The following is a 16,259-nucleotide window of genomic DNA, read 5'->3' as shown; positions in this document are numbered from 1 at the left end:
TTGTGAGCTCCTCTGAGGGCAGTCAGAAAAGGGGGACATACGAAAGAGGGGGATGCATAGGAGGAGGGGGGATAAAGAGGTAGAGGCACAAGACAGAGAGCCTGGTGGGAGAGGAGAAATGGCAGGATGACCTCTCATCAGGACTGCAGACATCACCAATGCTGTATGGCAGGAACATGCTGTTAAAAGAAGCCACTGAAATCAGGAAAAAAAGAGGAAAGGGTCATGGGGAAGACAACAGGGTGGGAGGGGGAACTGAGAAAAGAGATAAGATTACCTGCAATCAAGCTAATCTAAATTGCCTGGAACTTGGTTCTCTGCTCACACAGAAGTCAGCTGCCAGCACCTTTATCACTGGCTTCTGCAACAGAAGACTGCCCTGCATTATTGATTAATGACTCTGATCAGGATAAATAATCAATAGTCCAGGGCACTCTGGTATTGCAGCAGCCAGTGCACATGACTACTAATGACAGGCAACTTGTGAAGCAGTAAACACATTGCCAACGGGACAGGAAGGGGGAGGGGTGCTACATCTAGTGCAGGAAGTAGTACAGTCCCCTGCACCGACTGCTGCTATTTTCCTGAATGTTGCCCGACTATGAAAAATAGGTCCCAGGTGGAGGAACACAGTGACTGAGCACCACAGCGGCACCCCTAGCCATGGCTACACCCAGTGCTGCAGCCTTGTGGTAGGTATGCCACTGCCAGTCACCTGGCTGTCCTGCTGATCTTTCATGCATCAGTAGTCTTTGAATCACACACCTGAAACAGGCATGCTGCTAACCCAGTCAAACATCTAATCTGCATGCTGGTTTGGAGCTATGGCTAAAAGTACTGGTATTAGAGGCACAGGATCAGCAGGACAGCCAGTCAATGTGTATTTGTGAAATAAATGTCAGCCTCTATATACGTCTCATTTCAGGTGTTCTTTAACACCATGAGAATGCAGCTGTTCACAGCCATTCGTCGTGTGTTGGGTAATGTTGGTTACCACAATGCACAGAAGAGGATATTTAAAGAGAAACTCCGACCAAGAATTGAACTTTATCCCAATCAGTAGATGATACTCCCTTTTACATGAGAAATCTATTCCTGTTCACAAACAGACCATCAGGGGGCGCTGTATGGCTGATATTGTGGTGAAACCCCTTCCACAAAGAAATTCTGAGTACATACTCTTGGCAGTTTCCTGTCTGTGAACCTTGCTGCATTGTTGGAAATAGCTGTTTACAGCGGTTTCCAACTGCCAAAACAGCAAGCAGCAGCTACATCACTTGCCAACAGTAAAAATGTTCACTGCAGCTCCTCTTTAAGTATTACATGTCTGTACTTTCAGCAATGAACCCATTTAAAATAGCTGTCTGGCTCATTCAGCTTCATTTCCTGTTGAGAAGATCAGTAAATTTTATGAGAGACAGCTGTTCAAATTCTTCCCCCATGGCATCATTATGCACCTGAGATAGTTTATTTTTATTGCGGTATATTTACAGTATATAGCACTAGCATCTTCTGCAGCACTTTTGCATGGTGAAATTTGGGCTACATTTACAAAGCATTACCACAAAAAATAATGCAGCAAATAGGCGATTTTACAAAACCGAACTACTACAGCACGTGTGTAAAATTATTTTTTACCGAACAGGTTTGTGAATTGAGCTCATAGTCATGTCAGTAACTGTCCCTCAGAGGAGCTCTCAATCCGTTTCCTATTAAAGTTAGCCACTGACTTAGGTTCCTATTGTAGTCTCAAGTCTTGCCGGCCATGGACAAGCACATCCGGACTGGGCATGTGTGAATAAGGTCCGAGCATGCCTCGTAGAACTCTTCATTCTACTGACCATGTGCGCACCTTATTCCAACCATGGCTAGTTTGGATGCACTCAATAACGGGTGCTTGTGCCCAGAAAGTACTACTTGATTGGTTTGAGTTGAATAAGTACGGAGGGACCGTGTGGTGGACGGTGGCCTGTAGGGGGATCTGGGAAGCCTCTGGCCCACTACTGAGGTAAGTAACTAACTTGGATCTTTCCAATTCAGGTAACCTTTTGGCGCCTTTTACACTTGCATTGGATATCCGTAACGCAGCAGCAATGCAAGGCAATGGGGCCTAGCAAAGTTACCGCGACACACCAGAAGTGCCTGATCAGAGCCACAGCCACAAGTCAACAGCGCGTTACTGTCAGACTTCCGTGGCAACGCAGCAGAAGTAATGCACGTCAATGGGTGACCCAGGAAATGTAAATATGTTGGCAGTGCACAGCGCACGCCCGGAACAATGGGAATACCTTGGAATCCCAGAGACGGATTTCCTTTCCAGAAGGGAGTACGTCACTGTGCAAGGGGCGTCTCGGCGCTACGCATTTCACCCTATTGGCGCACTCTGCCGCAGAGTCATATGATTGTGCGTTGCAGTGCGACAGGGGCAGGGCATCACACCGCAACGGCCAGGTGTAAAATCTACCTCAAATGAAGAAATCTCTCCCTTATTTTGGCCCGATTTAAAACTGGCCTCAAACTAAGAAATCTCTCCCTTAATTTCCATTATTTTCACAGATCATATTATGCCTCGCTTAGCAATGTATATCCAGCAATTCCCACCACTCACCGTCCCCCCCCTGGAGGGCCTCACAAGCTATATGAACGATTTGTGTCACTTAACCCACCAGTAACCCACGGCCACATATACAGATATTCAGACCTGGCACGAGAAGCCACTATCATAGGGAATTCAGAAACAGGAGACACGCAGGAAAGAGCAATTAACTTCAAGGATATATAAAGCAGAAGATGCTGATGTATATGCCTTGCGCCTGTATAAACACAGCAGCCTGGTGAGAGTCACATAGGAAAAAATCTGAGGACCCTCTGGAAACCGCCGCTGTTTATATTCCCCATCGGTGAAGTGTAAATGTTTAACACTGCTCTTGTATGTTTACGTATGGTGTATCGCTTTCACTAGACGATCTGGCAATTGGGGCACACAGATCTCGAAGGACAGGCAAGACTGCGCACAGACAATGAGAAGGAATTCTGACATTTTCACACACCACATACCTGTCATTTCTGCCTATTCTGGGGGCGTGGCCTTAACAAAAAAAACAATACTGCTATATATCGTAAACAAGATGCCAAAGCTTGCACAGCACACATGGGAACCGGAGTGACTACCTTCTATCAGCACAAACACTGGGTCATATACAAGTCACTGGTACATACTGCAGCACAGGGCTGACTTACAGGACCACTATCACGAAAATAGCAAGATTTAAAACATATGTAAATACATACAAATAAGAAGTACATTTCTTCCAGAGCAAAATGAGCCAAAAAATTACTTCTTTCCTATCCTATGTTGCGGTCACTTACAATAGGTAGCAGAAATCTGACAGAACTGACAGGCTTTTGACTAGTCCATCTCTTAATGGGGGATTCTCTGCAAGGCTTTAATTTTTTATGAAGACATTCCCTGAAAAGGATTAAGGGCTCATTTACACTGCAGAGCGCATACACGAACGCGATTTCGTGCATGCGTTGCCATCGTGCGGCTATCGCACAGAATACACGTTGTGGTGCGCTAGGAGCGCAGACGTTGGCAGCCAACCCATCAGGAGAATGTGTGCGTTGTGCGATTAGATGTTCCCAGAAGCGTTACATCGTAGCGCATGGGAACGCACACCTGTAATGTGAATGGTAACATGAAAGTCTATGGACTTTCATGTTGCCATGTAGATCGTACACTATGTGCATTGCGTCAGAACTGACAGCGCAGCACAGTGTGAATGAGCCCTTATACAAAGATGCTGGCCAGCCTCCCGGCTGGCTGTACGCTTTTTTGGCAGTTGGGCGGAGCAACCGCTGTTCACTAAGTGCTTTTGAAAATAAACAAAATCCCGAGAATCCCCCATAAGGAAATGGGCTAGTCCTGTCGGTTCTGTCAGATTTCTACTGCTTACTGTAAGTGACAGCAACATAGTGGAAAAGTAATTTATAGCTCATTTTACTCTAGAAAAAACATACTTCTTATCTGTATGTATTTACATATATTTTACATTTTACTATTTTCACGATAGTGGTACCTTTAAAGTGGACCTGAACTCTTGCACAGGACAAAAGAAAACAGAGAAATGCACCCTGTATGTATTTACAGAGTTTAGCCTCTCCAATTCCCCCTCATCTGTAAATAATCACATCTGTAATTTGATATATTCAGCTGTATCAGCTCAGGAATATGGGCTGCCTCAGCAGAGCAGCTAATTTGTAAACACAGGATGCTAACCCTATGTCTGCCTCCATGAAAGCAGGAAGAAGACACACTGCAGATTTATTGCAGGATTTGTATCAGCTGTAACAAAGCAATCTTTTTCTTTAAAGGTTATTATGCTGTTGTGTGCGTTTTAGAGCAGAGAGGAAGTTCTGAGTTCAGGTCTGAGAGGAACTAGAGTGAAAATAGCGTAATGAATAAAGTTGCATATTTTTTTTTACAATATTTATTTATAAATTGGTCAGTGTTTGCACAATGTATAATCTTTCCTCTCTCTTATTTACATTCTGAAATGTATCACTGGCGGTCACATCTTTAGTTCTGCCAGGTAATCTCTGCGGAATGTTCATTTATTTAGCGTTCTATGCACAGAGGGAGATAATGCTTGGTTGGCAGTTGGAAAAATACGTCATTTCCCAAAAGGCAACGAGGTTCACAAACTGCAAACTGTCAGGGCCATGGCTCTGACATCACACTGTGGGAGGGGTTTCACCACAATATCTGTTACACGGACATCCCTAATGATCTATTCTAGAAAAGGCAAACATTTCTTATGGGAAAGGGGGCATCAGCTACTGATTGGGACGAAGTTTAATGCTGGGTTAAAGTTGTGATTTAAGCATTAAGCATGCTAAAGAGTCTTCTTTCAAGGTGGTTGGTGGGGGCTGGCTCTGCTGAGAATCCAGTGGCCCTTCACCGGTCCCCAATCGGTAGCATGAAGGTTCACAGAGAGTATGTACAGGACTGAGCCCAGATAGTCACCTGAGGGATTCACTGCCTGAACCTGAAAGCTGCGGTTCATTCAGACTAAAGAGGAACTTAAACCCAGGATTGAACTTCATTCTAATCAGTAATATCCCCTTTCCCAGGAGAAATATTTACCTTTTCTCGAATAGATCATCTGGGGGGGGGGGGGGGGGGTCTGTATGACTGATATTGTGGTGAAACCCCTCCCACAGTGTGATGTCACGACTATGGTCATGACAATTTGCTGTCTGTGAACCTAGTTGCATTGTGGGAAATGACTGTGCCAAGCAAACATTTTCAGTCAAGGGCCGGGTCAGCATACTTCAGACTGCTGGGGGGCCGGAACATACATAAAATGATGTTGAAAAACATTACATTGAATCTAGGTATTGATTCCCCCAATCAAGCCTGGAGAAGACCTTCCAGCAGCAGCCATGCAGTCATGTGACGCCCAAAGAACGTCTTTGTGCACTAGACTGTGAAGCATACCCAGGTGACAATCTTCCATCCAGTTGGATATCAGTGTCACCTGATGCAGAATTAGATTGGAAGCCAGCGAGTTACTGCTTGCTGGCTTCTACAGTATGTGGATGGGAGGTGCCAGCACTGCTATTCTATATGCGGAGCACCAACATTTAAAAGGTGCAGTGAGCCGCATCTATAAGCTAGACATTTTGTGCTTGGGGGCCGGTGGAAAAGCCTCGGCGGGCCATATTTGGCCCGCGGGCCGTAGTTTGAGGACCACTGGCTTAAAGAGACACTGAAGCGGAAACAAAATTATGATATAATGATTTGTATGTGTAGTACAGCTAAGCAATAAAACATTAGGAGCAGAGACATAAGTCTAATATTGTTTCCAGTACAGGAAGAGTTAAAGTGAACCAGAGATGAAGCACCCTCATGTATTTTACCATATAGATCAGTGGGAACATTAGAGAAAACACCTACCATGCTTTCTGTTTCATTCTGCACTGCACAGCTTGTTTTTTTTTTTAATCAGACCTGATAAAATCCCCGACTGAGCATTCAGTCTGGCTTTGCTAGAAATGACATGAGAGAACACACGCTTGAAAAAACATGAGAGAACACAGACTGAGCTATACATATTCCTGAGCAAAGCCAGACTGAATGCGCAGTCGGGGATTTTATCAGGGCTTATAAGAAGCAAGCTAAGCAGTGAAGAATGAAACAGAAAGCAAGGTGGGTGTTTTCTCTAATGTTCCCACTGATATATATGGTAAAATACAGGAGGGTGCTTCATCTCTGGTTCCCTTTAAGACTAATAATGTAGTGGGGAAGGTTGGATTTCAGGAGTTTCTGTTTTTTTCTTTTTAAGGGAAGTGCTAGTGTAATTTCAGTAAGTACACAGCTTGGGTTGCTGTTGTTGCAATGTGCTTTTGTTCGGACTTCCTTGTTCCTTAGTCTCATAAAGTGCAGATACAGATCAGTGGGAACACCTGGTGGAGGTGTCCCCACTGATATATATGGTAAAATACATGAGGGTGCTTCATCTCTGGTTCCCTTTATGTTTCAATAGGTTTTTATTGAACAGTTTTTGAATTTTTTTTACAATAACAGACTTCAATAATAAGTCTTATAACTTTAAACTGGTTCACTTTAAAGGACTTACAAGGCAAAGAATGTAAAAAAAGTGAAATACCTATTGCGTTTTATCATCCTTAGGGGACGCCACTTCCGCATTCCCTGTTGCATCCCGCCGTATCTTTATTGTAATTCCCAGGCTTGGGGGGGGGGGGGGGAGGTCCTCAGCTTCCCCAATGAAGATGGCCGCCAGGTCCTGCTGCGGCTGTGCAGTTCTCAAAGCCGCAAGTGCGGCTGTGCAACTCTAAGTCCTCCTTCAGCTCTCACCTCGTTCCCGGCAGTCTTGTGTATGTAAAGCATGCGAGACAGCCGGGAACAAGGTCAGAGCTGGACTTTATTATATTTCCCCAGAGCCTGGTAGTTACAATAAAGACACAGCGGAATGAAACGGGGCATGTGGATGGCGTCCCCTAAGCAGTGGCGTAGTTAAGGAGCTGTGGGCCCAGATGCAAGTTTTACATGGGGCCCCCCAAGCACTCTATACATAACAATTGATACGGCATGCCAAAACCAGCCAATGGCAACTACAGTGTCAGAGGTGCAAGAAGAGGCTGGGAAACAGTTTGTTAGTGATTACTACTAGTCACAGCATCTATAGAAATGATTATTATAAGCATAGGACCAATAGAGAGGTAATAATGTAGATGAGGGAGAGCCCTTCGGGGCCCCTCTGGCCCAAGGGCCCCGATGCGGTCGCTACCTCTGCACCCCCTATTGCTTCGCCCTTGCCCCTAAGGATGATAAAACACAATAGGTATTTAACTTTTTTTTTACATTGTTCACCTCGTAAGTCCTTTAAAAAACTCCAGTTGTTATCCATACAAAAAAGTCACTGAGCTCCACGACTTTCAGTCGCAGAGAGCTCTGTCTTCTGAAGCTATAAATGAATATTGTAAAAAAAAATAAGCAATTTTATTCATGTTATTTTCACCACAGTTCCTCTTAAGAAGCAATATAAGAGATAAGAGACCATGATGAAATCCTCTATGGATCTCTATCTTTCCTACTAGCTAAATAATTTACTGTATTCTAATATATGTCACTACAGTGCCTCTAAGATCATCTTTCTCATGTAGAAATGAAAAACATTTAAATAAAAGACGAAAGAAAAAAAAAAAAGAGAAAAAGACAGTCCCTGCAGTAAGCACAGGGCGGGGCGTGGTAAAGTCCTGACATTCCATCACATGTGTGACATCTGTGACATTTCCCAGGTTTAGATAGGTCAGGCTTCCCCTAGCTGTCGGCAGAGCATTGCAGTAGTGCGGTATGGAATGCTGTGTGACCGGCACTCATACCTGATGTAATAATGTCTGGAATGGAGGAAATGTCACTTTCACACACAGGATTATATACAGATCTGTGGGCGGGGCATCTAGCCCCAACTCCCGGCAGCTGCACAAAGGCACCTACACAACTAGTTACTCTCTATACTAGCCTTTCTCAACTTTTTTACCCTGGAGGAACCCTTCAAATACTTTTTGAATAACAAGGAACATTTATTTTGCAGGTGGCATGGTCTTTAAAAGCTGGTGTGGCTGTTTATGTCCTATTACAGTGCCCTTCATTATAATGTCGCCTTATTCTAGTGCCTTTTATTAATGTGCTCATTATTAGTCTGACCCCCAATTTAGTGCTTGTTTTTATAGTACTCCCTATTGCAGTGTGCTCTCTATCATACTTCCCCCAATACCCACGATTTGGGAAAATGCCAAGGAACCCCTTCAGAGTACTTAGAGAATCAGAGATGAGTCATAAGGCAGTTTTTTAACTTACCTGAGGCTTCCAGCCCCATAAGCACGGATGCATCCCTCGCAGTCGTCCAGCAGTGAGTCCCGGTAACAGGCTCAGTGACATCAGTCTGGGTCTACTGCGCATGCGCAGTAGGTCCACGCATGCGCAGAAGACCCAAACTGGCTTCGACTGAGCCTGTTACCGGGGCTGATCGCGGCTGAACGAGAGACAACCGGAGGACGGCGAGGGACACATCCATTCTTATGGGGCTAGAAGAAGCCCCGGGTAGGTAAAAAAAAAACAGCCTTATGACTCATCTCTGAGTCTCTTTAAGGAACCCCGGGGTTCCAGGGAACCCTGGTTGAGAAAGCCTGCTCTATGCCCAGTGTCCTATTCATTAGCCTATTCAGAGCCAGTGTGCTCTGAAAGCTTACTGTTGGTCAGGTAGCTGCAGATAACAACCCAATCAGAGGACTTTTAGAGAGGAACCGTAACAACATATAGTAATTTATTCAGGATACCCACTCTTATGTTGCTTTTACTTGTTTCAGCATCAGAAACACTTCCTATATCTATATACTGGTAAGTAGCTCCACCCTCCCACTGAGGTTTAGCCTAGGCTGTTTATTATGCGGAATCCCCCCAAGAAAAAGGCCTTGGTGTTTTATCTCAAGTAGAGAAAGGGCCATGGAGTTTTTCTGCAAGAGGGTGGGGCTTACATGCTGGAAGACATGGGGCTCCAGAAGAAAAAGACTTTACATGAGAAGACAATCAATTTTGAATATTTGATTTACACTCTTTAAAGGACAACCGAGGTGACATGTGACATGATGAGATAGACATGTCTGTGCAGTACTGAGCATACAAATAACTATTCTGTGATCCTTTTTTTTTTCTTTCTCTGCCTGAAAGAGTTAAACATCAGGTATGCTAGTGACAGTTTCTGTCCGGGTCGGACTGGGTCAGACTATAGCATAAGCCTCACTGATAACTAATTACAGCCATAAAACACTTTCCTGTCAGTAAATGGCTTCTGGGCGCAGGAAAGAGATAAAAAGGGTCAATAATTCACAGATTTGAGCTCTGGTATACTTCAATGAAGGTGTCATTGAGCAGAGACAATGAAACAGTAAAAACTTAAAAACTGGATTTAAATATAAAATAAAACTGTGGGATATCTAAACATGTCATTTTTAAGAGAAGGAGGATAGATACAATTTAAAATAGTTTTTCTCATCAGTTTATTTTCACCTCGGATGTCCTTTAACATTACAGCAATATCACCTCACTATTTACTAATCACACAGCTCTGTCCAGAAACCATTTTGCTGCTTCTGATCAAATCCCTCCACATACTGTACACAGATCTTCCATAGATTTCAGCACAAAATCTACAGAAAATTCCTGGAACTGCGCACTGCCTGCTGAGCCCCCCAGGTATCCTCCATCTATGCTTCCCACCAGGCCGGGAAAAGTGTGGGCAGCAAAGCTTACACTCACCAGTCCGAAAACTCATGTCTTCACACTAGAGGCATCAAGGCATGTACATTTCGTGGCCACTAGAGGCCTCTAGCATTTGTCACACCACACAGGGGAGAGAGAAGAGACTAGGAGGAGCGCCCAGCGGTGGAGAAAAAACATGAGAAGTGCTCCGGTGGACAGGTGAGTGTAAGCTCCGATGCCTATACTGCACTTTGCTTGAAATAGAACCATTGCGCTCTTGACACGCTGCCAATCAAGCTAGATATTCTGTCCTCTATAATCGACTGCTTCAATTGATTTTGGCCAAAAATCAATCGGGTACTGTTTGCAGCATTGATTTCTAGCAGATTTGGTCAAATGATTGAATTGGCAGGAAAACGACTGAGAAAATTGAGTAGTGTGTGCCCAGCTTATCCTATTTTGGTTCCTGGACGTAGAAACTACGTCCAGGAACCATGCGCGCTCCCGCGGCCGATCGCGTGCGTGCACGCACGCGCGCTCCCGGCCCGCGGTTCGTTAGCCAGGTAATCAGTGAATCGGGATATGGTGCCCGATCACTGATTCCTCTCCCCCGCTGAAAAAGCGACCGCTTCTCTCGGAAGCTGCGCCTTTTCTGGCTGTTACCTCCCCCATGCGTCGCTCTAAGCGTATGTTATACTTAGAGTGACGTCATGTAAACAAACTCATGGCCGCCATCTTGTGGCCAAAAAGTAAAACTACAACTAAAAGTAAAAAAAAATAAAAATCAACACACATTTACATTATAAACCTATAGTTTACATCCCACCCTCCCAAAACTACCCAAATAAAATGTTTAATATAAAAAAAAAAAAAACATTACAATAAAAAAAATCAAAAAACATGTAAATATTTACCTAAGGGTCTAAACTTTTTAAAGATCAATGTAAAGATGATATATTTCTATATTTTTTAAATTTTAAACTTGTAAATAGTGATAGGTGTAATAACCGGGACATATGGGCAAATACAATACGTGAGTTTTAATTATAGAGGCATGTATTATTTTAAAACTATAAAGGCTGAAAACTGAGAAATAATGATTTTTTCCGTTTTTTCTTATTCTTCCTGTTAAAATGCATTTACAGTAAAGTGGCTCTTAGCAAAATGTACCCCCCAAAGAAAGCCTAATTGGTGGCGGAAAAAACAAGATATAGATCAGTTCATTGTGATAAGTAGTGATAAAGTTATAGGCTAATGAATGGGAGGTGAACATGTCTCAAGTGAAAACGACGGAACGCGAATGGGTTAATTTAAGATTTTCATTGCACAACCCTGAGTTAATCATCTATAGATACACTTCTTCTGAGGAACTAATTCAGATCAGCTTCCTCCCATGACAAATTCTTTATGTACTCCACGCAGGTACCAGACAGAAACAACAAAGTGCAAAAGTATTAGTTAAAATAGCTGAAATGTATATAGTTGTCCTGCAAGAAATGCTTTTTGGCCTAAAATTTAGATACCTTTTTAAAAAAGAGTTTTTAAGATTGTCCACACATAGGTTGGCCAATTCCACATTTCTGACCAATCCAAATTTTCTCTAGTGAAAAGAATATGGAGGCTGCCATATTTATTTCCTTTTAAACAATACCAGTTGCCTGGCAGCCCTTCTGATCTATTTGGCTGCAGTAGTGTCTGAATCCCACCAGAAACAAACATGCAGCTAATCTTGTCAGATCTGACTATATTGTCAGAAACCCCTGATCTGCTGCATGCTTGTTCAGGGTCTATGGCTAAACGTATTAGAGGCAGAGGATCAGCCTGACTTCGAGGCAACTAGTATTACTTAAAAGGAAATAAATATGGCAGCCTCCATATCCATCTTTTTTCATTTGTCCTTTAAGGCCTCTTTTCCAGAGGAGGTTGAACTGATCATTGGTCAGTTGGCGCAATTACATGCAACTGAATGGCAGCTTTTGGTAAGACCACACGTGCCACATTTGAAACGCAGAGGCGTTACCCGGTGGTCAAAAACCTTGTCGCGTCTGAGGACGGCAAATCCATGGGGTCCACCAACTGTTCCGAGCACTACCAAATGCATGGTTGGTGGACAGGAGCAGCTGACAGGTGGTGAATTCAGGCCTTGTAACGTGCTTGATTCCACAGAATGAATGCCACAAGGTAGGTGTAACTTTTACAGGGTAAATGTCTGACCTGTAAGATGAGTAGGGGGAGTAGACCTCGCGTGGAGAGAACTCCAGGATCTCTTTGGTAGGCCGGACTCGCGGGTCGGGATACGGCTTCACATGACGCAGTTCTGGAGACAGACAAAACTGGGGCATCTCAGGAGCCGGAGACACGTCAATCTTCAGCTGGGCTACACAGAAAACAGAACAAACATGGTAAGTTTATGATGATAATCATTATGAGCTTCAAAGGGAACCTGAAGCGAGGAAAATTATTTTAAATAAACACATGACGTAGCTGCAGATGAATATTACATTCTAACCTTACCGTCAGTTCCTCTCAGAAGCTCACCATTTTCTTCTTACAGTGATCCCCTCCAGTTCTGACAATATTTTGTCAGAACTGAAATATACCAGCTGCTGTCAGTTATATATCAGCAGCTGTCAGTTACAACTGAATGTGCAAAGTAATGTCCATGTTTCCCTATGGCTCAAGTGGACGATATTACAGTTTAAAAGTGTGCTGACCAGGAAGCTATTATGGGGTATAGGCCATTTTTAAAATGGAGGACGGAGAAATCCATTGATCACAGTGGACAAATAGGATACAGGAGAGGAGAAAGAGATTGAGTAGTAGACTACACAGGAGGTAAGTATGACAAGTGTAGGGTTATTTTGACATTTTATTTTCAGTTCAGGTTCTCTTTAAGGCCTCTTGGTCACATGATCAGGAACCAATTAAATTGGTTTCCTCATTGATTCATGGAACTCATAGACAGCTAAGTTTAGCAGCGGTTCATGTAAACGATAAATAATAAGATAAATCTATGCTGTGTCAGGCTTAAAGTGGAGCTGAACTCTTGCACAGGAGACAAGAAAAACAGAGAGAAATGCACCCTGTGTGTTTTTAGAGAGAAGAACCTGTCTAATTCCTCATCTTCAAGTCATTTGAGCTCTCAGCTGTGTCAGCACAGTAATGTGGCAGTCCCAGTTAATTTCTAAACACTGGGTATTAACCCTTTGTCTACTTTCATGAAAGCAGGAAGCAGACACACTGCAGATTTATTGCAGGAGTTCTGTAAGCTGTAACAAGGAAATGTTTTTCTTTAAAGGTTATTATGCTGTTGCTTATCTTTTAGTGCAGAGAGGAAGTTCTGAGTTCAAGTCCACTTTTAAGTAAACCTGGGAGAAGAAAAAAAAAAGTTACTTACCAAGGTAGAGGAAAGCCTCTCTATGACCCAGAGGCTTCCCGTGTCTTCCTGGACCCCAATGCTGCGCGGCAGGACCCTCTTTAGTTCGGATCCGCACTCCCCTTCATGTAAGAGCGTGACCACACTGTCTGCGCTGGTGCAGTAGGATGGTGCCGCTCGTACATGGAGAAAAAAGACCTGCATGAGTGGCTACTGCACAGGCAAGAATCCCTCATACATGAGACTCGAGAGAAAGTCTGACAAGCCCTTGTGGGATTCCCTAAGAGGATCCCAGCGCTGGATCGGTGGAGTCGAGGAAGATGGTGATAGTCTCAAGACTATCAGAGTCTTCCCTTTACTGAGGTAAGTATCTAACCTTTATTAAAAATGTCCATTCAGGAAAGCACAACTGAAGTGAAAAGACTATAGATGCTGCAATATTTACTGCCTTTTAAACAATACCGTAGTGGCTGAATCACACCAGAAGTAGTGGCTGAATCACACCAGAAGTAGTGGCTGAATCACACCAGAAACAAGCATGCAGCTAATCTGGTCAGATCTGACAATAATGTCAGAAACACCTGATATGCTGCATGCTTGTTCAGGGTCTATGGCTGAGGTAGTATTGGAGGCAGAGGATCAGCAGGACAGCCAGGCAACTGGTATTGCCTAAAATGAAATACAAATGGCAGCCTCCAAATTCCTTTCACTTCAGGTTCCCTTTAAGCAACCACAAGCCCATCATAGAATTAAGTGGATAATTAACAAACCATGAAGCACGGGTGGAGATCAGTAATACCTGTCACTGGGCGCAGTCGCCTTAACACGGTGGACGGCCTTTTCATGTCAGCCAGGAACTTGTATAGGTCTTCATCGCTCAGGCGGTCACCTTCCTGTGAGAGACACCATAAGAGTCTGTCTGGGCCTCATCATTAATGCATCTGCAATACAAACTCACAGCAAGTAGATTCTAAGAGATGCAGGAAGCAGACTGAGAACGAGGGTCACACTGAAGCAGACTGGCAAAGGACCCGACCACATCATTCAGATACCTCCCTATGAATTCTTCTTCAGGAGAATGTATGTAGAATAAATGGGTCGCCTCTAAAGAGTTTCTTTCACTGAAAACTGCATGTCAAAATAACGTGTACTTCCTAAAATTAATGAAGAAAAGTGAAGTGTCCCCATTGTTGGTCAGCGAACCCATCTCTCCGAATAAGGCAGCACAGCAGCTGGTAGGTGAGAGAGAATCGGAAGAGAGAGGGATATGGAGGCTGCCATATTTATTTCCTTTTAAGCAATACTAGTTGCCTGGCATACCTGCTGATCTCTTTGGCTGCAGTAGAGTCTGAATGGCACCTGAAACAAGCATGCAACTAATCTAGTCAGACTTCAGTCAGAAACACCCGATGCATGCTCAGGGACTATGGCTAATAGTATTAGAGGCAAAGCATCAGCAAAAGAGGCACGTAAAGGGAATTGTTTAAAAGGAAATAAATATGGCTGCCTCCATATCCCTCTCAGATTTATTTATTTATTTATTCTATTTATAAAGCGCCAACATATTACGCAGCGCTGAACATTAATTTAGGTTACAGACAATATTTAGGGGTGACATACAGCAATATGGCAATACAGGAATACAAGAAAACCCGATCACACAGCACAGTATGAGTACAAGGTAATGCTTGGTCAGTCACTGGAGGGGAGCATGAAGATTAGGCAAGTTAGGTTCACTCAGATGCATAGCATGGGCACACAGTAATGGAGGTGCATGATCAGGTAGGACACAAAAGGAGGAGGACCCTGCCCAAAGGCTTACAATCTAGAGGGAGAGGTAAGGACACGAAAGGTAGGGGACCAGAGTTCAGCTGTGGGTTTAGAGCACTTGTGAGGGGTAGTAGGCCAGAGTGAAAAGGTGAGTTTTGAGGGCTTTCTTGAAGATGTTGAAGGAGGGGGCTGCCCTAATGGGTGGAGGTAGGGAGTTCCACGGTGTTGGAGCAGCTCTTGAGAAGTCCTGGAGGCGTGCATGGGACTGGGTGATTCGGGGGGCGGTTAGGCGAAGTTCATTGGAAGAGCGGAGTGAGCGGCTAGGTGTGTACCTCTGAGTAAGATCGGAAATGTAGGTTGGACAGGTTTTGTGGACAGATTTGTAGGTCAGACACAGTATCTTGAATCTGATTCTGGACTGGATAGGAAGCCAGTGGAGGGATTCTAGGAGGGGATCTGCCGTGGTGGAGTGATGGGAGCAGTGGATAATTCTGGCTGCTGCATTCATGATGGACTGCAGTGGGGCTGTTCGGGTCATAGGGAGACCAGACAGCAGGGCATTGCAGTAGTCAAGGCGGGAAATTATGAGGGCATGGATGAGGAGTTTGGTGGTGGCAGAGGTCAGGAAAGGGCGAATCTTACAGATGTTACAAAGGTGGAAGTTGCAGGACTTTGTGAGGTTTTGGATGTGGGAAGTGAAGGAGAGTGCGGAGTCCAGGGTGACACCCAGACAGCGGGCTGATGAAATTAAAATACAATCATGGAATAGGGATATTCAATGACATGCAAATAATTTGGCTTACAAGCAAGCTGATTGCAGCCTGTGAATAAACCAATCAAAATCAACAGGAAGTACATTTGACTGGCTCAATTCTAAGCTGCATACATTTTGCATTGCATTGCATGCCACATTTATTAGCATCTCTTAGGCCACATACACACATCAGACCATAGTCTTTGGAAAATGAAAGATCACAGACCAATTTTACCCCCTTTCATGTAGTATGAGAGCCATACCTTCACAGTCTATTCTATTGAGCTGAACTCCCCATCAGATAGAAATCTTTGCTAGATGCTGCACACACAGATGCTGTACAGACACAAAAGATCATTATCTGCAAAAGATCTGTTCCTTCCAAAGATCCGTTCCTACAAATTGCATTCATAATCTATGAGATCTGCAGATCATCATACACACCTTGTTTAACTGCCATTCATCTTCAGATCAGACAATCATCTGCAGATCTGAAAATCCATCCTGGTGGATCTGATCTGCAGACGAATGTCTGTTAAACAAGGTGTGTATGATGATCTGCAGATCTCATA

At 43.9% G+C, this 16,259-nt stretch overlaps 1 protein-coding gene across 9 annotated transcripts in view; it reads right to left on the bottom strand.

Annotated features, from left to right (window-relative positions):
- Positions 1-16,259, bottom strand: part of DOCK6 (dedicator of cytokinesis 6) — a 248,549-nt gene that overhangs the window by 132,803 nt on the left and 99,487 nt on the right. For all 9 annotated transcript variants that reach the window (XM_068274305.1, XM_068274307.1, XM_068274306.1 and 6 more), the window contains 2 exons: positions 13,963-14,056; positions 12,002-12,164 (listed from right to left, as the gene is read on the bottom strand). In XM_068274305.1, coding sequence (XP_068130406.1) covers positions 12,002-12,164; positions 13,963-14,056 — 257 coding nt within the window. The remainder of the gene's footprint in view (positions 1-12,001; positions 12,165-13,962; positions 14,057-16,259) is intronic.

Source organism: Hyperolius riggenbachi, chromosome 3 (genome assembly GCF_040937935.1).
Source record: "Hyperolius riggenbachi isolate aHypRig1 chromosome 3, aHypRig1.pri, whole genome shotgun sequence".
Taxonomy (NCBI): domain Eukaryota; kingdom Metazoa; phylum Chordata; class Amphibia; order Anura; family Hyperoliidae; genus Hyperolius; species Hyperolius riggenbachi.
The sequence above is the reverse complement of the archived record's forward strand: the minus strand, read 5'-3'. Positions and strand labels throughout refer to the sequence as shown.